The sequence below is a fragment of the Tupaia chinensis genome, unplaced genomic scaffold (genome assembly GCF_000334495.1).
Source record: "Tupaia chinensis unplaced genomic scaffold, TupChi_1.0 Scaffold144255_1, whole genome shotgun sequence".
In the NCBI taxonomy this organism is placed as follows: Eukaryota; Metazoa; Chordata; class Mammalia; order Scandentia; family Tupaiidae; genus Tupaia; species Tupaia belangeri.
The window spans coordinates 6,776,026-6,802,336 of record NW_006204113.1 but is presented as its reverse complement, the minus strand read 5'-3'; the positions used below and the strand labels follow the sequence as shown (position 1 = coordinate 6,802,336).

At 39.6% G+C, this 26,311-nt stretch overlaps 1 protein-coding gene across 1 annotated transcript in view; it reads left to right on the top strand.

Moving 5' to 3' along the window:
* The window catches only part of SORCS1 (sortilin related VPS10 domain containing receptor 1), a 652,766-nt gene that overhangs the window by 559,541 nt on the left and 66,914 nt on the right, over window positions 1–26,311 (top strand). The window contains 1 exon segment of the mRNA XM_006166423.2: window positions 2,804–2,975. Coding sequence (XP_006166485.1) covers window positions 2,804–2,975 — 172 coding nt within the window.

Sequence of the window (26,311 nt, the reverse complement as noted above, 5' to 3'; positions counted from 1 at the left end):
ACAAAGTAAAAGAGATTCCTATCAAGTATATCATAAAGATTCTTTTAAGAGTTTTGTGGCAGGATAATTTAATTTCATTTAAAGAGGCAGAACAGTTTAAGGAGATGGTGTTTGTCTAGAATCCTGGCTATGTGATCTTGAGAAAACTAGTTAACACCTATGATTTTTATTTCTTCATCTTTAAATTGGGAATAATAAGCCTATCTTCCTGGGGCTAACAGAGGTGTAGCAGTTAAATTGTTGATCTACACATGCCCAACTGCAGTTTGAGTCCTGGACCTGGTGAATTGAAATGCATGCTGGGCTTATGCGCACCCAAGGTCCCTGGGAGAGAGTGGAGAAGAAGGGATTGTGGTGTGGCCATCCCCCCAGGTGGTGATTTCTCACTTCTTTCTCATTGCCCTTTTTCTTTCTCTCTCTCTCTCTCTCTCCCCCCACCCCGCTGCCTGCACATGTGCACTAAGGCAAAAACCTATACCAGAAAAAAAAATAAAAAAGACTATCTTCCTATTAGGGATATTTTTTAAATTAATGAGATAATTCATGTGAAGAACTTAGTGCAATAATTAGAACATTGTAACACTACACTTTTTACTATTTTACCACCAAAGTCTGGGAAATTAGAGAAGATAAGAGGTGAGCTGTAACTTAAAGATTGGTAAGTTTTATGCAGCTGATAGAGCATGCAGGAGGATACAGAAGCAGAAAGAGCCAAAGAAAAGAAGCACTCCGGATTAACAGGAGAAATTTGGCTAGAGCAGAATGAGCTTGTTGAGAAGAAAGAGTCCAGAAGAGTAAACTGAAGTTAGCTTGTGGAGGGCTTTAAACACAGGATTACAGGATTTGCAACTTATCCTAAGGGCTCTAGGAAGCCATGAAGGTTGTAAATAGGGAGGAGAAATAATATAAATATTAAGTAAAAATAACTGGCAACATTTCATGAGCACATGTTAAGTGTTCTGGCAGTTTTAAGTACTCTGTGTACATTAATATATAGAGAGATGCTTTTTTTGAGAGATTTTTGCTATAGGGCATGCGTGATCACCAGAGAGATAGAGAAAGAGACAGAAAGATAGTAGTAAGCAAGAAATCACCCCTCGGGGGGGATGGCCATGCTGCAATCCCTTCTTTTCCATTCACCTCTCGGGATTTTGGCCACGCATGTACATGTGCCTGATGTGAGTTTCAACCCACCCAGTTCTGCAGTCAGCCATGTGTGAGTTCAGTGCCTTAACCACTATGCTACCTGCTGGTCCCACATTACTATATTTAATCCTTGCACCTACTCTATGTTGTGAGTTAAGTATTCATAATGGAACTTGTAGTGATTTATGGAGTTCAAAGCACTTTTCTGAACAGTGTCTTACTTGACTTTCACAATCATGCTTCTCAGTAGTTAATCCTGAGACTTGAGAGCAGAAGAAAAGGCATTGGCTAGTGTACTAGAACACTATGTCTCTAGGCCAATCTGACCCACTGCCAGTTGCATGAAGTTTTATTGGAATCTAGTTGTTTCCATTATCATATGAGTTGTTCATGCCCTCTTTCATGGAACAATGGCAGAGTAGTTTTTGACCAAGACCTCATGACCCACAAAACTAAAACATTTACTGTCTGGCCCTTTATGTAAAGCATTTGCCTACCTCTGGTCTAGAAGAGTAAAAAGAAGGCTTTGTTGCTGCCACTGCCACTAACTCTAGACAAGAAGACTTGGAAAGTCAAATATATAAACACATAAAGTAGTTGCTGTAAGTGCTACAGTGACAAAAATGATGAATAGGTAACATTGAACTTCAAGAGTCTTCAAAAGTTTGGCCATCCTAAAGTCACGAATCCTAATTTACTATCAAGTTGGTACATGGTATAGGATTCATTGGCAGATAATTCATTTGTTTTCTAGTAAAGCTAAAACAAACAAAAATAAGCAAAAGTGTAGGATTTACTCAGTTTACAAAATCTGAAGCTTCCCTAAATAAGGATACTATAGTTTCATCAGTATATCCTCCCCTGAAATACTGAATAGACACAATAAAATTAAGCCAACTTTCTCTGCAATATGCCATTACTGGAGCATCCTCTATGAGGTCTAATGTTGAGTTATATATCCATAATAACCTAATTCTTTTTTGGAACTGCAAATTGTCTTGCAATTTATCTAGTCATTCAAGTCCTTAATTATATAGTCTTTGAATTATCTTCTAAAGTATCTGTTTATGTCTCCTCAACTAGATTATGAATTTGATGAAAGTAGGGACAATGCTTTCTACTCCTGTGCCAACAGCTCCAAAATAAATAAATCATTCATCAATTGATTTGATGAGTAAAAGAGATATATTAAAATCACAATAATAGGGGCCAGCAGGTGGTGTAGTGATTAAGGTGCTGGACTCCTACATGGTTGACTGTAGTTTGAGTTCTGGACCCGGTGGCTTGAAACTCATGTGTGTGCATGCCCAAAATCCTGAGAGGAGAACAGTGGAGAAGGGATTGTGACATGGCCATTCCCCTAGGGGGTGATTTCTCACTTTCTTTCTCTTTCTCCAGGAAGCACACGTTCCCAATAGCAAAAATCTCCCCCCACACACACACACACAAAATCACAATAATAGATACAATGTGGGCTACTATGATATTTGTCTCTTTGTTGGGTGCTTTAAGTGACTTAACCCTAATCCTCATGAAAACTTGAAAAGTTATTATGTGATTATCGATGGTCCTAGAGCTAGGCAGTAGATACAGCTTAACCTTGGGATGATCCTCATTGTACTGTTCTCTTTTACAACTTGAGCATTTCTTCATGTAGGTATAGGAAGGTGGTTTCCAACAACTGCACAGATGGAGTAAGAGAACAGTATACTGCCAAACCCCAGAAGTGTCCAGGGAAGGCTCCTCGGGGTCTCCGGATCGTCACTGCTGATGGAAAGTTGACAGCGGAACAAGGGCACAATGTGACTCTCATGGTACAACTGGAAGAGGTAGGACTGATGACTGTCTCCCCTCTACTTTCTAGGGTCAGTGGTTTTGCCTTATAAATCGTGCATTTTGTTGTTGTTTGCTTACATACCTTCCCTTTCTCAATTTTGTATTTTTAACTTTTATTCTATATTTGGTTTTGTTTTGTTTTGTTGTTGTTGTTGATGATGTTATTATTTCACCCTTCCTGACACATATATTTTCTTTCTTTCATTTCACTTCAAGTTATTTTTCAGTCGCACCTCATCTCTTACTTCTTAGGGTTTCTGTTTGAATTCAACCTTTCCTTATTGGTGCTTTGAGCAAAAATATTTTCTCAGTGTACATCAATGTCTTTCATAGAATAATTTGGCATACACACTCATTCACCCAACCTAAAAGATGCCCAAGTTTTCATCCTCTCTCAGCCTGAAGTCTTGAGCTTTCTTTGCCAAAGGGAACATTCTCATTATAGACATAGCACCAAGACCAGCCTCAGCATAACTACACGTAATTTCTTGGGCAGTTGAGAGTTTTTATCTTTGTAGCACTGCAGAAATATCATCATGAGCATCAATCTTTCTAGAATTGTCTGAAATGTTTAACTATTGGGATGTTAAGATGAAATTTATTTTGTGCATTATAGAATGTACACAGGTATTTTTTTTCCAGCTTGTTCACAAAGAAGACAGCCCCTAAAGGGTGAGCGCTGTAAAATATCTCAATTATCCAAGCAGTCCTACCTTTGGCCACTTTTTTTAGATACATGGAATATGACCAGCACTATGCTAGACTTTGTGAATATAAAATATTTTAAAAGTTAGTGATGATACAAATTAAGAGATATGACATTTACTTCTAGTTTCTCTTCTGAGAGCCCCAAGGCTCTTAGTCTTTCACATGCATAAAAATCACCTAGAGAGTAGATGAAAACACTTTACTTGGCTAAAGCACAGCAGATTCAGATTTACTAGACTGGAGTGGGGCCCAAAAATATGCATTTCCAACAAGGTCACAGGTCATGTATTATGCTTCAAGGAGAAAACAAAAATAAGGTCAACGCTAGCCCTTAGGGTAGTCAGAGGCTCTGGAGTGTAACTTGAAGGAGAAAAGATAGAGAAATTCGAATTCCTTTGTCATGTTTTATCGAAAGTGTTAGTGTTTCAGTTCATGTAGCAAAAATAACCGTGCAACAATTGATTTGAAACCCTGCTCAGAAGATGCTGTTGTTTCCAGGCTAAGGATCACTCTTCAAGTACTATTGTTGTAACCACATATCCCTTTCCTAATGATCTCTCTAGTAAGTATCTTTCAATGATATGCAATATTTCATTTATTTCTTATCAATATTGTTATTTTGTTTGTTTCATAAAAGAGTATGCAAAAGTGCATGCATGTGCAGAAGAAAGAGAAAAAGAGACCCACTACAGGGTCTCATTACATTGCCATCTATCCCCAGCTTTCTAGCCAGCAGGATCAAGGGTACATATGTGTGTTTCAGGTCACCCTGGCGTTCAAACCCTTATCTGCCATGTGACTCCAGCATTGCAGAATGATGTGTTATTGCCTGTGCCATGGCAGCTGGACCACTCCCCATCTTCTAAATACTAAGGTTCCCAAAAATTCTTCATATGGAACTAGAAAGATATTAACACAAGCCAATTGAAGCAAAATGGAGTTGTTCTTATTTCAGATAAATAAACTCTTTGGAGACATCTGCCTGAGGCTATGACAGATTAGCTTACAGCAAACCAAATATATATATGTAGATATTTAGAGTAAGAAGAATTGGGGGGAGGAGATAGGAGAAAAAAGGAGGAGGAAGAGAATAAGCATGAGAGTTTTTTTTTTTTTTTTGGAGAGATTTTTGCTATAGGGCGTGTGCGCTCGCCAGACAAACAGAGAGAGACAGAGAGACAGAAAGCAGGAAATCACCCCCCCAGGGGGGATGGCCACGCCACCATCCCTTCTCCTCCATTCTCCTCTCAGGATCTTGGGCACATATGCGCACACGCCCGGCGTGAGTTTAAGCCACCGGGTCCGGGACTCGAACCACGGTCGACGACGGGGGAGTCCAGTGACATAGCCATTACGCTAACTGCTGGTCCCATCATGAGAGAATTATTAAGAGGACTGAGAAGCTAAACCTATTTCTTGAGAAACGGGAACTTTATTGAGATGAGTCCAATTTGTATTTCCCCTCAAGGACTTTGCCAGTTCATATGCTCGACTATAGAGGAGGTTCAGATTTCAGATTCCCAGTGGAAGGCCAGGCAGAAAAGGTTGGCTGGACGGTTCATGGTGGACTCACAAGGCTTGGAATATAAAAACTAGACTCCAGGTGTTCCAAGGCAGCTGAGACTGATGAGGTCAAACCCAGAGAAAAGAAACATAAAGTAGCATGAAATCTTATGCCTTTTTATCTCTCTGAAATATTTCACAATACCTAAGTGTTAAAAGCAGTTAGACGTGCTCGCTTCGGCAGCACATATACTAAAAAGCAGTTAGAAAGTCACTGGGTCACAAGATGGCATGGAGGTTAAGGCGCTGCATCCCACATGGCTGACTCCATGCTCCAAGTCCTGGGCCCTGCAACTTGAGAATCCCACCAGGCGCATGTGCATATGTACCCCAAATCTCAAGAGGCACATGGAGAAGTGATTCCAATGTGGCCATCTACAAGGAGAGCCTAAAAGTGGATCAAGTCTTTGTGCTATCCCTGCAGGGCATGCGAAAGCTCTAATCAAAGACATAATCTACAGCTGGGCTTTACAGTTAGCGGAAACCTGAGCATTAGCCAGAGAAGACCAGGAGAGGCTTGTTTAGAACCACGAGGTACTCCCTAGCTTGAAGCAGCTGGCTTTGCCTCCTCTATAAAAGAACGAGCACAGAACGGCTAGAGACTCTGAGAAATCGGGTCACATGATTTCAGCTTTTACCTGTCTGCTCTTTCTCAAGCCATAACCCTTCGCCTTGCGGTACCCTATCTCTTCGCCTTGGGGCAAGGGTACGTGGTGCTGAACAGGGACCTGAGTATAGAAGATAATGTGAGTGGACACTCCGGAGGCTGGCAATAAGAAAGTAAAAGAAAAATATTGAGAGAATAAGGAGAGTAAGGAGTGGGTGTACAGTCAGTTGGGCGTAAAACAGGGGAACCTCTTTGAGACAGATACATGTATATTTGAATATTGTCAAGTATGTTAAAAATAGGAAAGTTAAACTTAGAAGTTAAGAGGTAAGAGATTTAGAAGCCAAGAAACTTAGAAGTTAAGAGGTAAGAAATTTAGAAGAAATTTAGAAAGCTAAGACACTTAGAAGTTACGGGTTAGGAGATTTAGAAGCAAAGATTTAGAAAGTTAAGAAATTTAGAAGTTAGAAAAATAAGTTATTAGAAGGCTAAGGGAGTAATTAGAAGGCTAAGGTTAAGACACTTTATTGAAAGATTAAGAAATTTAAAAGGCTAAGAAATCTAGAAGGCTAAGAAGAAATTTGGAAAGCTAAGAAATGTATTTAAAGGCTAAGAAACTTACTGGAAACCAAGGAAGAAATTTAAAAGCTAAAAAAGTAACAATTGAAGGAGTCAATTTGAAGTTGGGAGTGAAACAGGGAAAATTTTCCAAGAAAAACAGGAGTTGGCAGAGTGATAAAACTAGGAGTAGCAAAATTAACAAAAACAGTTAAAAAATAAAAGCCCCCAGTTTAAAGTGAAAAGTTCTGCAAATTCAAAAGGTCATATGTAAAAAAAATGGAAAGCTCTCCAAGAAAATAGTGCTCTTTAAAGGCAAAACGTCTGTGTGCTCAAATCAGAAAAACAAAAGGGATGGATGTGCAGGGAGAGCCTTAAAGTGGATAGTCTCCTGCTCTCCCTGCAGGGCATGGGAAAGCTCTAAGCAAAGACCTAATCTACTGTCTTCTGCTGGGCTTTACTGGTAGAAGATACTTGAGCATCAGCCAGAGAAGGCCAGGTGAGGCTTGTTTAGAACCACGAGGTGTTCCACAGCTGAAGCACGGGGCTTTTTTTTTCTTCTCCCTGTAAAAGAATCAGCACAGAACAGCTTGTGGCTTTGGAGTTCTCCAGCAGAGACGCCCTGTCTGCCTGACCTGGCTTTTCTGTCCTTTCTCAATCCACAGCCCTTCCCCTCCAGGTATCCTATCTCTTCACCCTCAGGCAGGGACAGGGATCCTAGTCCCCTTCCCCCCCCAGGTGATTTCTCACTTTCCTTCTCACTGTCACTCTCTTACCCGATAGCAAAAACTAAAAAACACTAAGAGAATGATAAGCTAAGCAAAGTTTCTAGAAATGTATTTGGGGAAGATAAAAATTTAGGTTCAGGGCCCATGAAGGAGGAAGGCCCTGAACACTTAGAAGTTACAAGTTAGAAGATTTAGAAGCTAAGACTTAGAAAGTTAAGAAATTTAAAAATTGGGGACCAGCAAGCAGTTAGCATAATGGCTGTCACTGGACTCCCATGTAGTCGACCATGGTTCGAGTCCTGGACCCGGTGACTTAAACTCACGCTAGGCACGTGTGTGTGCGTGTCCAAGATCCCGAGAGGAGAATGGAGGAGAAGGGATTGTGGGGGGGCCATACCCCCGGGAGGTGATTTTTCGCTTTCTATCTTTGTCTCTTTCTGGCGAGCACACGCGCCCTATAGCAAAACCTAAAAAATTAAAAAGAAAATAATGAGTTATTAGAAGGCTAGGGGAGTAATTAGAAGGCTAAGGTTAAGATAATTTATTTGAAAGATTAAGGAATTTGAAAGGCTGGGAACCAGCAGTTAGCGTAATGGCTATGTCGCTGGACTCCCACGTAGTCGACCGCGGTTCGCGTCCTGGACCCTGTGGCTTAAAACTCACGCCGGACAGGTGTGCATGCATGCCCAAGATCCCGAGAGGAGAATGGAGGAGAAGGGATTGTGGCGTGACCATCCCCCCGGGGGGGGTGATTTCTCGCTTTCTGTCTCTGTCTCTCTGTCTGGTGAGTGCACGTGCCCTATAGTGACAACTCTATTAAAAAAAAAAAAAAAAAAGGCTAAGAACGATCTTAGACTTGCTTTTGGGGAGTCATGGAAGGTTCTGTCCCAAAACTAAAGACAAACCTGAATTAGACTAGGCCTTCTATCTCCTGAAATCCAATCTGAAAAAAATTGAATTCTCCAAATAGGTTAGGGTGATTTTTCTCCAACTCTAAAACGTCTGTTAGAAACTAAAACCCTCTGTGAAGGAAAATAATGTAAGACAGATTTTGCAAATATTTTTTGCATATAAAATGTTGGGCTTTAAAAAGTTTCCAGGTTCAGCCTTCATGGCACAATCAGTAGTGTACTCAGGCACAGTACTGGAAACCACAGGCCAATCACAGCTTGGATCCGAGTCTGCGTGACCTGAAACATGGTGGGCATGTGTACACCTGTACACCCAAGATACTTACAAACTGGAGAGCTAGGAGGAGACAATTGTGGTGTAACAAGATTCTATTAAATGTTCTCTCTCTTCCTCTTCCTCATGCACAGGTGTCCTCTATTAATAAAAATTGAAATTTCAAGTATATAAAGACACAGGACCACAAAGAAAAAAGTAACACAAAAACAGTAGTAAGGACCAGCAGGTAGTGAGGTGGTTACGGCAGCTGGATCCCACATGGCTAACCACGTGGTTTGAGTATCGGGCCCAGTGGCTTATAAAAACACACTGGGCACCTGTGCATGTGTGCCCAAAATCTTAAAAGGAGGGAGAGACAGGGAAGTTGTGGTATGACCATCCCTGATGATGGGAAGGGTGCTTTCTCATTTCCTGTCTCTCTCTGGTGAGCACACATGCCCTCTGGCAAATTAAAAAAATTAATACCTAAAAAATGTCTAAGAATGACTAAAATCGTCATTTCATAATGTTTATGAAAATGAGCAAGAGGGAAAATGTAATCCCAGAGCTGTAATCACTAAGAAATATCAAATAGAAGTTGTCAAAATATTGACATATGTGATATTAATAACTTAGGTTTATATCATCTCGAACCTATATGAAAAGAGGATCAGTTGAATAACAAGGACTGCAGGATATATACAATCTAGCATAAAAGAAAAAGGATAGAAAATAGGGAAAAGAGCAAAAAGAGACAAGTGAAAATAATGAGAAGTGCTAATTGTTTTAAGTTCTAGAACAGGAGGAGAGAAATAAGGTCCCAGAGTCATCTTGGAAGAGAGAATGGCTGAGAATTCTCAAACCAATAAGAGATCCACATATCAACATATAGGTCAAGAGAATCCGTGAACCCCAAGAAGGATACATACAAAGGAAAACCATACTTTGGTATCATATTCAAGCTGCTAAAGTCTAAAAGCAAAAAGAAAATTTTTTTTTTTTTTTTTTTGAGAGATTTTCACTGTAGGGCGCGTGCGCTCGCCAGACAGAGAGAGACATAGAGACAGAAAGCGAGAAATCACCCCCCAGGGGGGATGGTCACGCCGCAATCCCTTCTCCTCCATTCTCCTCTCGGGATCTTGGGCACGCACGCACACGCGCCCGGCGTGAGTTTTAAGCCACCGGGTCCGGGACACGAACCGCGGTCGACTACGTGGGAATCCAGCGACATAGCCATTACGCTAACTGCTGGTTCCCCAAGCAAAAAGAAAATTTTAAAAGAAGAAATGGACTGCCATGTTTAAAGTGCTACAGAAACTATAACTCTGAAGATAAAATAGATTGATAAAATAGATTTTTTTCTTTAAAAATACAAAATATGAGTTATAAAAACTGATTTTTATAAAGTGAAATAGTAAAGAGAATGTTTCAGGCATAAAGAAACTGATCACAGACAAATTTTTGCACAAAAAAGTAATGAAAGGAGTAAAGAAAGAGTATATATGTGGATAAACTGAAATGAATAACCATAGAAATGTACAATGGACTTTGAAATTTAAAATGTCTGTGGAATTAAAACACGTAAGAGTAATAACACAAAATATGGTGGATTTTTTTTGGGTTTTGAGATTTTTGCTATAGGGCTCATGCGTTCACTGGAGAGACAAAGACAAAATGAGAAGTCACTTGCACGGCCACACTGCAATCCCTTCTCTCCAGACCTTGCACACACATGTACACTTGCCCAGCATGAGTTTGAAGCCATTAGGGCTGGGACTCAAATCGCGGTTGACCCTGTGGAGTCCAGCACCTTAACCACTGTGCCACCTTCTGGCCCAAAGGGAATTATTAATAAACGAAGTTGAGTTTAAGGTCCATGAAGTAAATGTTTATGAAAAGATAAGAATATTAATTTATATTAAATGAACATAGAATACATATTTTATTTGAAGCAACAAAAGAATAGCAAGAGAATGTTTAGCAGTCAAGCTATTGACAGAATTGGAGTTAATTTTTAACTTTATTTCATGAGACTGAGAATCATACAGAGGATGGAAAGAAGGAGAGAGAGAGAGAGAAAGACAAGCGCATTTGGCAGGGCCTCATGCCACGATCCTTCCCCAAGCATTCCCAGACAGCAAGAATCACAAGTGCACTTGCCCAGCTTGTACGGGTCAACCAGAGAACCAAATGGACATGTGCTTTTCTATCAGGACCCAGCCTCATTTGAGCAGTGCCTTACTGTTGGGCCAGTGAGTTGGCCCACATAATTGGAATAATTTTAGAAGTGTTTCATTAATCCATAATAAGGCAAGAAAAAGGAACATAATGCAGTGGAGACAAATTAAAACAAATGATAAAATAGTAGACATAAATTCAAATATCAACAATTACATTAAGCAAATTTCTGATGGTCTTTTGTGAAAAGTCTGGTTTAAGTTGTGAGGATATCACACTACAAGTTTTCTCTTTAGCTTCCACATAAATGTCTATGCTCCATCTTGAATAAAGAAGTTTCAGTAGGTGCCAAGGTTTATATATATTTTCCATGTGCATACCCACTGTCACTGTAAAACTATGTTGAATTGGTATGAACCTTTGTCATACATCAATTGACTATACATGTGTGGTTCAACTTCTAGACTCTCCTATTGGTCTAATTTTCTAACCTAAAATAATTATTCATTTCAAACACATCTTATTTTCTCTTGATTTGGAGAAAGACTTCATTTGGACTTGCAAATACTCTAAACAAATAGCAAGTCAAATCATATGTTTATATGAGAGTACACAAATCTTTTTTTTTTTTTTTTTTTTTGAGAGGTTTTTGCTACAGGGCACGTGCACTTGCCAGAAAGACAAAGACAGAAAGCGAAACATCATGCCCCAGGGGAGATGGCAATGCCATAATCCCTTCTCCTTCATTTTCCTCTCGGAATCTTGGGCAGCATGCACATGCGCCCAGCATGAGTTTAAGCCACCGGGTCCAGGATTCAAACCGTGGTCGACTATGTGGGAGTTCAGCGACATAGCCATTACGTTAACTGCTGGTCCCAGAGTACATAAATGTTGATCCTATTGAAAATGATTCTGACTTGATTGTCAATCTAATTTTGAGAGGTACAGCTAAATTTTCTAAAATAAAACACAGAAGAGTATCTTTGTGTTAGCCCTAGAATTAAAAAAAAAAAAAAAAAAAAACAGATCCCCTAAATACAAGAAAAATGTGAGGTAATTAGACTGCATTAAAATTAAGAATTTCAAAATCTAGCAGGTAGCGTAAAGGTTATGGTGCTGGAAACCACATGGTTAAACACAATTTGCGTTCTGAACCTAAAGGCTAGAAAAATTACACACTGTTTAAAAAAAAGTGTGTGTGTATACATATATATGTATATGTATACACACACAAACAAGAAATGGAAAATCATTTGTTGAAGATAACATGTATGGTAATATCCTTGATTAAACCAATAAAAGTGTAGTCTGGATGGGAAATCTCATTTTGTATGCTATGATGTATGCTGAATGAATGTAAAATACATTTAAAATAAAAAATTGTTTTTCAATATAACCAGTGGCATGGTGGTTAAAGCTGCTGGATCCCACATAGCTGCCTGTACAGTTCAAGTCCCAGACCTGACAAATTGAAATACATGGCAGGTACATGTGTATGCATGCCCACAATTCCAAAGGGAGAAATGAGAAAGGACTGTAATGTGACCATGTCCCGTGAGGGTTATTCCTTATTTTCCTTTTGTCTTTCCAGGGAGCACAGACACCCTATACAAAAAAAATGTTTTAAAGACACCATTTTGGAGTCTGGCAGATGACATGGTGACCAGACTCCCACATGGACTACTATAGTTTAAGTCCTGGACCTGGTGGCTTGAGAATCACACCAGGTACATGTGCTTATGTGCCCAAAATCCTAGGAGGAGAATGGAGGTGAAGGGATTGCAGAATGGCCATTCCCTGGGGTAGGGGGAGGTGATTTTTCACTTTTCCTCTCCCTATCTCTCTGGAGAGTGCACACAACCTATAATAACCTTAAGGGGGACCAGCAGGTGGTGTGGTGGTTCAGGCACTTGACACTACCACGTGGCTGATCATGGTTCAAGTCCCAGGCCTGGTGGCTTGCTTTCTCACTTCCTCTCTCTGTCTCTCTCTGTCAAATTAAAAATAAATTAATGAATAAAATTAAATAATTATTTAAATAAAACTTAAACAAGACTATTTAGAAAATAAAAAATGAAACCCTAGAGTGTAAAAAGGTACTTGCAATATGTCAATAAAGGACTCATAACTAGAAAAGTATAAATCCTACAGATTAATAAGAAAAACACTGGCAGTTCAACAAAAAATGCACAGAGGTCTTTTTTGCCAGATTTTTTTCTATAAGGCACAGGCACACTCCAGAGAGACAGAAATCGTCCTCCAGGGAGCTGGCCATGCCACAATCCCTTCTCCATACTTCTCTCAGGACTTTGGACGTGCACCCACACTCACCCAGCATGATTTTCAAGTCTTCGGATCTGGGACTCAGATCATAGCTGGCCGGCCATGTGAAAGTCCAGTACCTTAACAACTACACCACCTGCTGGTCCCCACAGATGTCTTAGAGAAATTTCAAATATGAAAAAAGCTTCCATACTATTATTCGTCAAGGGAATACATCTTAGAACTACAATACGATATAATTGAATACTATCAGAAGATTTGTATTATAAAGACACATTATCAAATGTTGAGGATGTGGAGAGCCATCATTTATGCAATGCTATTTGGAGTATACATTGGTATGGCTCCCTCAGAGTTTAACTGCTAGAGCCAAATCTGTATGCAACCTATGACCCTGCATTTCCATTTCTAAGCATATATGTATCAGAAATGTGTCATATATGCATTAGCATATATGTAAAATATGAATAGAAGTATTTATTGGAGGCTTACACTAGAAGCAACCTAAACTTTCATCATTAGAATGGGTAAATTATTGTGTCTATACAGAATGGAAATTATACAGTAATAAAAGGAGTAAAGTCACCTGCAAAACTTGGATGACTCTCATATCCAACATAGAGCTAAACAAGATTGAAAAAATGCATATTTTTAAATTCTATTTAATTAAACTGTAAAAAACCCTACAAATCTAACATATGGTAATAGAAATGAGAATAATTGTTGCCTTTGGAGGAAAAGTGACAGGAGAGATCTTGGGAGTACTAGCAATTTTCAGTTACTAGATCTGGGTGCTGGTTAATGTATGCATCTACTTTATAAAACTAGTATATATGATTATTCATATATATATATTTTCAAGTATTTCTATAAGTAACAGACACACACATATACACACACAGACAGCACACCCTATAAGGTCCCAACACTGAGTCAGCCCCCAGCTCTCAGCCAACTCAGGATCATGGGCACACACATGCCTATATACTCAGGGAGGTTTTCAGACCTGACACAGGAACCTTCCCATGGGGGATCACCTCACAAAGTATTGCATCTTACTCTTGTGCCACCGTCTGCTTCTGATACATATGTTTTTAAAGATTTTTGCCCCAGGGAGCATGTGCTCACTGGAGAGAGACAGAGACAGAGAGGGGGAAAGTTAGTAATCATCTCCCGTGGGGGATTGCCATGCTGCAGTCCCTTCTCCACTGTCCTCCTGGAATCTTGGGCATGCATGCACACACACCCAGGAGTTTCTAGCCACAGGGTCCAGGACTCGAACTGCAGTTGGCCATGTGGGAATCCACAACTGCTTGTCCCTAATTTTTATATATTTAATGTATGATGAGACTCCAAAAGGTTCATGGAAAAAAATTACAAGTTCATTTTGGTTCAAAAACTTTTTGAAATTCAGTTTTTTCATGATATACTTTTCACATAAACTGTTCAAAGACTCCTCATATACTTTGCTCAATTAAAAGCTTAAAAATAAATTTAGAAATTCATACAAAGTACTATATTTTATATTTAGTATTTTTGGGAGAAAAGGAAAAATGTTAGACTTTTTTTTGTGAGAGGTTTTTTGCTATAGGGCATGTGCGCTCGCCAGAAAGAGACAGAGACAGAAAGTGAGAAATACCCCCCCAGGGGGGATAGCCACACCACAATCTCTTCTCCATTCTCCTCTGTGGATCTTGGGCATGCATGCACACATGCCTGGTGTGAGTTTAAGTGACCAGGTCTAGGACTCGAACTGCAGTCCACTACATGGGAGTTCAGTGACATAGCCATTACACTAACTGCTGGTCCCTAAAATGTTAGACTTTTAAGAGAAGATTAATTCTCTGGATCAATTTCCTACCCCATTTATTTGCATGGCAAATGCAAAGGCCTTTTCATGGAGACAAAAGAAAACCAGCCATGATACCCAGAAGAGCATCATCTGCTGAAGCAGAAAATGTTTGTGCTGGGGCAGAATTCATGTTGTGATTCCATTTCTAAGAGCACAATACAGAAGTTCTAAAGCAAGAAGCTTCACTTATAGTCAGCTCCAACCATTGTACACAAAGTGTCAGACAGGCTGGGCTCTCATCTCTTCAACTTTGCTTTCAATGTAACTAAGATCATTGGGCAGCTCAAACTGGGCTGAATGATGTAGGAACAGATTGGGGAATATGCTTCTTAGATGTGTGAATTCATGCCTTCTGGGCAAAAGAAGGAAAAAAGAATTCAGTTCATTCTCCTTGAGTGGGCAAAGCCACAACAGGAGGGAGGAAACCTGCTGTGTTCAGCTGTCAGATCTGACCCTCTGATGCTCTTGTCTTTTAGTGCAGAGCACCAAGCCAAGAGGACAGTCTTCATATCAGGAGGCCCTGGGACTTCATGTTAGATTGTGGGATTCTGTGCTAAAAATTCAGAGTCCTCCTTGCAGAAAGTCTGTTTCTCTCTCACTATGTGGATTATATGCATAGACATAGAAATTGCATGTGCTGAACAAGGAAGACTAAAGAGAGGCAGAATGTCTCCGAGAAGTTGGAGAGTATTGAAATTTCATATAATAACAATTTGGATATTCAACGTTTATTGAGCTCTAAGTCTTTCATTTTGTAAGTGGCTTCCATAAATTGTTTCATTTCGATCTAACAGCAGCCCTTCCTGAGTACATGTTATCAATGTCATTGTATAAATGACACAGCTGAGACACAGTGAGGTGAAATAACTGAGATGACAATGCGACCAAGTAATAGTCAGGATTCGGGTCCAGGGTATACGGTATGTTGCCTTTCTTTCGCTTCTGTGTGGTGGAAAGAATTACTTTCTGAGAAAGGACTTAATGTCATTTCAAAGCCTCTGTAGAAACCCTTGGCCAGGGGCAGATAGTAACAAAATCATAGAGCTAAAGGAAAAAGACAAAATCATCTGTAAGCTAGTTAGACCAAGGACTGTTCTTACACCCTTAGATGCTAACCATTAGGTCTACCAAGACATTTTTTCCAGCTCTTCTGAGAATACTCATGGCTTAGAATCTGTTTGTTAGAAAGTATTTTAACAAAGAGAGATGTTAAATTCTCTTTTAGGATCTCCCCTCTTTGTAAAATTAAGCCTTTGTTAGGTGCCTGATGTCTATTTGGCACTATTATATCCATTCTAAAGAAAATTGCAAAAACATAGGATCCAAATGCAGCACCCAATTAAGTTGTACCAATTTTGAAAAAATTAAATCCCAAATAAAAACAAACAAAATATTTGACAGGCCCTCACTAGCAATATGGTGTCTCTGTCATCGCAAATCTTGAAAAATTTACTTCTCACTTGAATTTGCTCCTGAATATACATTGAAAATAATGTCTGACTCCTGCCCCACAGTTGGTACATTATTCCTCGCAAGGCTATTAATGTCATACCCTGGTGCCTGCAAAACAGCAATCCTCCACATGTGAAAGAGGCCCAGAACTCCATGCGACCTTTTGATAATATACCACAGTGTGATTAATGCAAAATTGGCAAAAGATTCACCTGCCCACATTGGTGTAATACTTTTGGTCCTCTGGGCAAAAAAAAACCCTGTGCCTCTGTCTAGTGATTATTCATGGTTGATTTTCTCTGTAGTTCTTTCTTCCATCTACGGAGCTGTGTTGGTGGGGGTGGATGCAGGTCTCATTTTGTCTGTGCATACACACATCCCTCCATCTCTTCAGCATGCATATCAACTAAGGCGTCAGAAGCCTGAGGGTTCAACTCCCCCACCAAATAGTTGGATATGTGTGTTTATTCTTCAACAAATATTAAGTACACATTTTATATTGCGTACTTCTTGTTCATGAGTTGCTGTACTTTGGTTTGCAGCAGTACATGTTTTGAGTTACCTAGGACCTCTGCTATATCAAGTTTTAAACAAAAATCTAGCCACATGAAGTCTAGAAAGTACTAAATACTTTATACTAATAGAAAACAAAAACTATTTGTATTTCAGTAATATGATTTGGACCTCCCAATGAACTATGCATGTCACTAAGGTAGAAATCCTGTCTCTCCTTCTTGCAGCTCTTGCATCTCTGCTTCACATGCCTAATGCACTGGCGGACCCCAGTACAGCTGCGTGGATTTGGATAGGTTTTCCCAGGAGGGTAGAGCTAAACCCCAAACTTAAAGGGAAAGAAGTAGAATTTGGATAACATTCAAAACATGTTAAAGTCTTCCATCTGAAATCTAACTCTTCCTTTATCCTCTACCCGTGAATCTTCTAATTTTAACAAAGAAAGAAAATTACTAAAACCAGAGCAAAGAAGAACACTTTTTGTTAACAGAGATAATCAAAGGCCAGAGTACGTGGACACTAGCTTCTAATTTCATATATAATATTGTAATATGTATCTAAGAATATTGCAGATTTGGCATATGTAGGAAATGAAATCCTTTTCTACAAATATCACATGAGGTCACCCTCAAAATCTAGGTGACAAAAAATAATACAACACAACTACTCCCAAATCCCACAGCTTGGCTTGACTGATGTGTTACACAGAGAACCACTTAACTATATTGGGCTGATGAAACATTTTATTGTCAGCAACCCCATTCTGCTGTTTAGGGTTCTCTCATGTTTAACAAAATCTTTTTTAAAATAATTATTTAATTTAATTTATTTAAATTTGATCAGAGAGAGAGAGAGAGTGTGAGAGAAAGAGAGAAAGCAAGCCACCAGGTCCAGGACTACGACCCGTGGTCGGCCATGTGGGAGTGTCCAGTGCCTCTCGAACTGCAGTCCACTACATGGGAGTTCAGTGACATAGCCATTACACTAACTGCTGGTCCCTAAAATGTTAGACTTTTAAGAGAAGATTAATTCTCTGGATCAATTTCCTACCCCATTTATTTGCATGGCAAATGCAAAGGCCTTTTCATGGAGACAAAAGAAAACCAGCCATGATACCCAGAAGAGCATCATCTGCTGAAGCAGAAAATGTTTGTGCTGGGGCAGAATTCATGTTGTGATTCCATTTCTAAGAGCACAATACAGAAGTTCTAAAGCAAGAAGCTTCACTTATAGTCAGCTCCAACCATTGTACACAAAGTGTCAGACAGGCTGGGCTCTCATCTCTTCAACTTTGCTTTCAATGTAACTAAGATCATTGGGCAGCTCAAACTGGGCTGAATGATGTAGGAACAGATTGGGGAATATGCTTCTTAGATGTGTGAATTCATGCCTTCTGGGCAAAAGAAGGAAAAAAGAATTCAGTTCATTCTCCTTGAGTGGGCAAAGCCACAACAGGAGGGAGGAAACCTGCTGTGTTCAGCTGTCAGATCTGACCCTCTGATGCTCTTGTCTTTTAGTGCAGAGCACCAAGCCAAGAGGACAGTCTTCATATCAGGAGGCCCTGGGACTTCATGTTAGATTGTGGGATTCTGTGCTAAAAATTCAGAGTCCTCCTTGCAGAAAGTCTGTTTCTCTCTCACTATGTGGATTATATGCATAGACATAGAAATTGCATGTGCTGAACAAGGAAGACTAAAGAGAGGCAGAATGTCTCCGAGAAGTTGGAGAGTATTGAAATTTCATATAATAACAATTTGGATATTCAACGTTTATTGAGCTCTAAGTCTTTCATTTTGTAAGTGGCTTCCATAAATTGTTTCATTTCGATCTAACAGCAGCCCTTCCTGAGTACATGTTATCAATGTCATTGTATAAATGACACAGCTGAGACACAGTGAGGTGAAATAACTGAGATGACAATGCGACCAAGTAATAGTCAGGATTCGGGTCCAGGGTATACGGTATGTTGCCTTTCTTTCGCTTCTGTGTGGTGGAAAGAATTACTTTCTGAGAAAGGACTTAATGTCATTTCAAAGCCTCTGTAGAAACCCTTGGCCAGGGGCAGATAGTAACAAAATCATAGAGCTAAAGGAAAAAGACAAAATCATCTGTAAGCTAGTTAGACCAAGGACTGTTCTTACACCCTTAGATGCTAACCATTAGGTCTACCAAGACATTTTTTCCAGCTCTTCTGAGAATACTCATGGCTTAGAATCTGTTTGTTAGAAAGTATTTTAACAAAGAGAGATGTTAAATTCTCTTTTAGGATCTCCCCTCTTTGTAAAATTAAGCCTTTGTTAGGTGCCTGATGTCTATTTGGCACTATTATATCCATTCTAAAGAAAATTGCAAAAACATAGGATCCAAATGCAGCACCCAATTAAGTTGTACCAATTTTGAAAAAATTAAATCCCAAATAAAAACAAACAAAATATTTGACAGGCCCTCACTAGCAATATGGTGTCTCTGTCATCGCAAATCTTGAAAAATTTACTTCTCACTTGAATTTGCTCCTGAATATACATTGAAAATAATGTCTGACTCCTGCCCCACAGTTGGTACATTATTCCTCGCAAGGCTATTAATGTCATACCCTGGTGCCTGCAAAACAGCAATCCTCCACATGTGAAAGAGGCCCAGAACTCCATGCGACCTTTTGATAATATACCACAGTGTGATTAATGCAAAATTGGCAAAAGATTCACCTGCCCACATTGGTGTAATACTTTTGGTCCTCTGGGCAAAAAAAAACCCTGTGCCTCTGTCTAGTGATTATTCATGGTTGATTTTCTCTGTAGTTCTTTCTTCCATCTACGGAGCTGTGTTGGTGGGGGTGGATGCAGGTCTCATTTTGTCTGTGCATACACACATCCCTCCATCTCTTCAGCATGCATATCAACTAAGGCGTCAGAAGCCTGAGGGTTCAACTCCCCCACCAAATAGTTGGATATGTGTGTTTATTCTTCAACAAATATTAAGTACACATTTTATATTGCGTACTTCTTGTTCATGAGTTGCTGTACTTTGGTTTGCAGCAGTACATGTTTTGAGTTACCTAGGACCTCTGCTATATCAAGTTTTAAACAAAAATCTAGCCACATGAAGTCTAGAAAGTACTAAATACTTTATACTAATAGAAAACAAAAACTATTTGTATTTCAGTAATATGATTTGGACCTCCCAATGAACTATGCATGTCACTAAGGTAGAAATCCTGTCTCTCCTTCTTGCAGCTCTTGCATCTCTGCTTCACATGCCTAATGCACTGGCGGACCCCAGTACAGCTGCGTGGATTTGGATAGGTTTTCCCAGGAGGGTAGAGCTAAACCCCAAACTTAAAGGGAAAGAAGTAGAATTTGGATAACATTCAAAACATGTTAAAGTCTTCCATCTGAAATCTAACTCTTCCTTTATCCTCTACCCGTGAATCTTCTAATTTTAACAAAGAAAGAAAATTACTAAAACCAGAGCAAAGAAGAACACTTTTTGTTAACAGAGATAATCAAAGGCCAGAGTACGTGGACACTAGCTTCTAATTTCATATATAATATTGTAATATGTATCTAAGAATATTGCAGATTTGGCATATGTAGGAAATGAAATCCTTTTCTACAAATATCACATGAGGTCACCCTCAAAATCTAGGTGACAAAAAATAATACAACACAACTACTCCCAAATCCCACAGCTTGGCTTGACTGATGTGTTACACAGAGAACCACTTAACTATATTGGGCTGATGAAACATTTTATTGTCAGCAACCCCATTCTGCTGTTTAGGGTTCTCTCATGTTTAACAAAATCTTTTTTAAAATAATTATTTAATTTAATTTATTTAAATTTGATCAGAGAGAGAGAGAGAGTGTGAGAGAAAGAGAGAAAGCAAGCCACCAGGTCCAGGACTACGACCCGTGGTCGGCCATGTGGGAGTGTCCAGTGCCTTAACCACCATGCCACCTGCTGGTCCCCATGAAATAACCTTTATTAGCAGTAATAAGGCAAAGAAGCAGCCTTGCATCCATCCCACACTCATTTGGGCAGATCTGAGAAGAAACACACACACACACACACACACACACACACACACACACACAAAATTATGTATCATTGTTTTCTTAAGAACAGAACAATTAATCCAAAGACCAAGAGGGGAGGGGAGGAGTCCATACAGTTGTGTCTAAGAGGCTGAACATTTTCTAACTATGGCTGAATTTAGGAAGCTAATCAAAGGTGTTTCACAGTGAGATCCAAAAAGTGTAGAGAGAGGTGGCATCCTTGTGTTTGGAGATTCAGTCAAGATGAATGTCTTCTGGACCCTAATGAGTACCTAATGGTCCTGTAGACTTTCAACGGATAACTCAGCTTCCCAGAGAAATCCAGTGTAAGAACCTGAAGGCACAGAATGGATGGAGAAGGGCCCAATCAGTCTTAAGAACTCAACCAAACCAATTTGGAGCACATTCATTTGCGAGAACTGTTAGGCAGAAGTAGTGTCTGCATGTTGTGGAAGATAATTAAATCTGTTTTAAACAGCTGTAAGAATAAAGAGATGCGATTCTCTGCATAATTTAAGACTTTTAAATTAAATCTGAGGCAAGGGACTAAAATTAAAACTTTGATCTGTATCTCATTGTTTTAATACTTCAATTTACATACAAAGACAGGAAGTTAATAAGGAAAAATTCATGATTATAACTTTTGTGAGATTTAACACTGAAATGTAAGGACTGTGTCCTCATTAGATGAATTTCAGTGATCTGTAATTTCACATACATTGAAAGACTTATGGAAGCATAGAAGTGCCCACAATGTAATAACACTTAATAAATATTGCAGAACGCTGCCAGCCATCAGATGGCACAGAAGATGTCTCTTGATAAAATTTTCTGCAAGACACTCATTCATCTGAATTCATGGCAGCATTTGACCTGCTTTTTCATCTGGAGAGAAGCCTATTTAGAGCCTTTAGAGATGACAGAGAGCATTAGCACTCAGTGTTCAGTTGAGGCAGGTATCAATTTCTAAGCAGCTCACTTCTGATATAGAAGCCTCAGCTGTATTCTCCTTTCATGTAAAGGAGTGGGAGCTGATGCCAATGAGGTGTGGAGATTTAAGAGGCTTTCTCATGTATTATTCCTTACTCCATTCAGCTTTATTCTCTTGGACTCTAGCAGGGTAATTGAGCCACTCCATTTCTTCTCCCTTGTTTGAGGCTGAAAAGGAAGGAAGGTAGACAATTTAGGTTGTCTTTAACCAGAGGCCTGGTGTCTGAAGCTCAAGTTGGACTGGCTGGGCAGCTCTGTGTAGGACTCCACTTTTCTCTAACCTCAAATCTACTCATACATTGGGGTATTGCTGAACTTTAGGGTCTCAGAGGAAAAAATGTTTGTCAAGAAACTTAGCTTGCCTTGATATGCAGAGAGAGATATCTGGTTCATTACCGAGAGTTCCAGTTCAGTGAACATCCCAGGGGCTGGAGTCATGAAAGTTTTCAATGTAGATTTTCAGTCTTCTGACCTGCTTGCTTTAGGCCCTATGTCTTCTAATATCCCACTTCAGCCCCATGGGCAGCCATCACCTGAATCAGAGCTTCAGGCTTTGCACTCTAGCATTCATTACTCCATGCCTTCTGCCTTAGCTGCTCAGTCCTCAGGCTAACCCACCGTTTGTGTGCAATGAAAAGTCTCCACCATGTGACAACAGCACTTGAATAAGTTCTGAATCTTCCCTGGAGAACTAAGATAATTACAGCAGCCCAAAGAGATGTTGGATTATGTATATGTGGATATCCAGTAATGCCAATAAAAATAATAGAATAATAAAAATCACAAAGTAGTGCAGGATATTAATGTAATGATAACGCAATGCTCTGAGGGGCTGACTCAGATAGGCAGATTCTAGGTTCATGTCTGGAGACCCTCTCTGAGTACATCGGGCATGGATGTGCCATGATCCAGGGCTGGCTAAGGCTGGAGATGGATTGTGGCATCGAGATCCAGTAGGTAATGCTTCTTTCTTTCTCAAAAGAAAAAGAAAATGAAACTTCTTAAATCACAATGATCTAAAATAGAAGTGGCAATTAGGATCATCAGGTCTGCTCATCTTTACAGATAAAGAAATGGAGGTCCGATGAACAGTGAAGGATGTGCTGGGTCTCCTTTCTCCAGGCTACCTACTGAATTTTATAGGGTACTTCTTCCACAGATAGTACCTCTATAGACCTCTATAAACTCAGATTTCACAGCAGTCTAGTAATTTGGAAAGGGTATGAAATGACAACCAGCGTAAGAACACATATAACCATTTCATAGAAGGGGTGTATGACTGGTTAAGTCCACAAAACAATGTCAAGTTTAAACATTTCAAAGCTATTTTAAAATATTAGTTGCATGATGCTAAAATAGGATAATGATCCCAGGGTTGTCGTGGTGGTGGTCATAGTGGTGATGTGATTGGGTTCGTGTGCTTTCTCTCTGATGAAAATAGTAGTCACCAATGTGTTAACAGTGTAATCACCAGTGGTATAATTATAGGTGATTTTCATTTTCCTTTCCAAAATTTCATGGATTTTTTTTTTCAGTTACTATCCTACCTTTTCTCTCTTCCTTCTTCTAATGCAGCTAATGTATTCCTGTTACATATTTTATCATTAGAGAAAAATTGATTGTAGGGGTTTATTCTTGAAGGAATATTCCTACTACTATTTTAAAAAAACGTAAAGTTCTGGGAACCAGCAGTTGGCGTAATGGCTATATCGCTGGACTCCCATGTAGTTGACTGCGGTTCGAGTCCTGGACCCAGTGGCTTAAACTCATGCAAGGCATGTGTGCATGCGCATGCCCAAGATCCCAAGAAGAGAATGGAGGAGAAGTGATTGTGGCATCACTATCCCCCTAGGGCGGGGGAACTTCTCACTTTCTGTTTCTCTGTCTCTCTGGTGAGCACACATGCCCTATAGCAAAACCCTCTCCAAAAAAATAAAAATATAATCTGATGATTACATAATATTTTACTTTATGAGTGATTTTGAAAAGGGCCAACAGGTGGCATGGTGGGTAAGGTACTGGATCCCATATGGTCAGCTTTGCAGTTCAAGTCCTTGACTTTGTGGCCTGAAAAATCATGCCAAGCGTGTGTGTGTATGTATGTGTATGCACGTGTGCCCAAAATCGCAAGAGAAGAATGGGGGAGAAGGGAGTACAGTGTGGTCATCCCTCCTGGGGATGACTTCTCACTTTCTCTCTCTGTCTCTCTCTCCAGTGAGCACATACACCCTATGACAAAATATCTAAGGGGAAAAAAGCTATTGAAAAACCCTTATAAGATTTATGCCATTTGGCAGCCTCAGTTTTCCTGACAAAACTTGTTAAAGTAATTTCTAAAGCCACTACATAATGGTAACAGTAGTGCAATGCCCTTTATCATCTTAAAGTGTCTTCAAAGCACTGTGGATCAAGATTGTAAACCTCCCTATAGCCCAGCATCTAGATGGAGTAAGGAGGCCCCAGTTTAGTCATGTATCCGTTTAAACAGTAGAATGTTCTTTCTGCCTTATGTATTCTGTTTCATTCTGGACCAGATTCCAAGTACAGAAGAGACAAAAAGAAATTTAAAAATTTGTTGTCTAGTCAAATACATGTGCTATGGCCCATTTGTGAGTGAAAGATTAAACCATTTTGTGACGTTCCTACCGGAAGGTCTTGATCTAGGCATGAGATCCAGGATAACAGGCATATGTCACATAATAATGTTTTGGTCAAGAACAGACCACAAATACAACAGTAGAGCCATAAAATTATAGTAGGGTATATCATGTACCTTAAATGTATAGTAGGTATAGTAGGTTATACCATCTAGATCTGTATACGTACACCCTATGGTATCCACAAAATTGCTTGACAAAATTCGTTAATGATGTATTTCTTAAAATGTATCCCATCTGATTCAGTGATACATGGCTATATTAGGCAACCCCAGGATAGGGAGTCCAGAGAGAATGACAAAAAAAAGAAGCAATCTTTGTTTGTTCTGAGAGAAGGTGAAATACTATATATCTAGTGAAAAGATGTCTATAGCCTTGTCTCTGACATCCATGGCTTTGATAGACATGGGTTCTCTGGCAAAATCATAAAACCCTATGCACCATACTCTTTAGTGGGCTGGCTATTTATCACCCAGTTAAAAGCTTCCAAGCTCACAGTTTCCTTTGTTTGCAGAGAGGCTCAAGGGGCCTGTGCATGTAAGAGACACATGTGTTTTAGAGAACCGTCTCTGAACAGGCACTGAGAGGAGTCAGCTCTGTTCTTCAATTATGCAGGTATCTGGAATTCTTGGAGTAATTGCTCAGAGCTGTTCTGAAATGGAAGAGAAGCCTTTAGGACATGATTCAAACCAGACATCTTGAAAGCACTCTCTTCCAGCTGAGCTGGTGAATAGCCTAGGTTTTCAGCAATGGCTGCATCTCTTGGAAGAGATACCAGAGAGAACCAAGAATTTGCTTGGGAACTGAAACTAGGGCATGTGCAAATGCTTTTTTCACTGACTGGTTTTGTCCTCTATTAAAAGGGCTCAATTTGTCACCATGAAATGTTATATGGGAAGGTCCAACATAGTTACAACAGTTTCCTGATGAGAGTAATCTCGGCATCAAACATGCACACAATCAGAGGCACTCACAAATGTGCTTTGCAGCTTTCAATGTATTGTATAGACTGGCGTATTATGCTTGGGTCATCTTACATGGCTATTTTCTGAAGAATTAGATTCATGTTGGCGTTCCTCTAAAGGATTTTCATTAGCAAAGCCAAAAAGGCTCTCTGGTTTCACATCTGAGTGAATCCATTCTTCAGCACAACAGAATAGTTTGGGTGTCTTCTTTGAGACTAGTCTTCTTCAGACTAGTCTTGTGACTCAAGGCAAATGCGAAGAGGTCCAAATCTTTTCAGGTTCAAGGTGAAATAAGAGAATATGTAGAAACCAGTTGCTATTTTTCTGGTACAGGACACTGTGAGAAAATGTTCTCTCTTCTGTAGTGATCACTAGGGGATGTTCGAGTCCGCCTTACTTGCAGTCTTACTTTATGTAAGAAGTTACTTGTCACTCTTATGAATAAGCACAATTGATTAGCACTTCTCTCCATCTCCTCATTCTACTGGCTGGTGAAATCTCTTCTTGAGGACTTGGGCAAATTTGTACCAGAGTTCTCTTTTCTCATTCCTTCTTGAGGCTTGCTAACCTGAATCTACCTATCTGGAGTAGGGTTTGCAAGGCAATAGTGGGGTTACTTTTATTTCATGCTCTCCACCCTTCCTAAATATCTTCAATAATAAGAAAAAAAGGAATGGAATAGTTGATCTTTTTTTGTCACTCAGTGATAATTTTTTAAAATATTACTTTGTGGCCAAGATAACACTAAAAAAACCAGATTCAAGACTAAAGTTGACTATCCCATCATCAATTGAGACATTGCCTATGCTACCATCTGGTTATTTCCCATTTTCATAATATTTAAGTATTTACAATAGAGTCAACCCAGCAGCACAACACTTAACTGCTGCACAGAAAAAGCCAGACCTCACACAGCTCACTAGGGTCTGTGTCCCAGCTCTGGTGGCTTTGAAAAACACACCAGGCATATGCACATGAGCCTAAGAACCTGCTGGGGTGGAGAATTGAAGGACAAATAATTGTGATATGACCAAGCCCCCCACGGGGGGATTT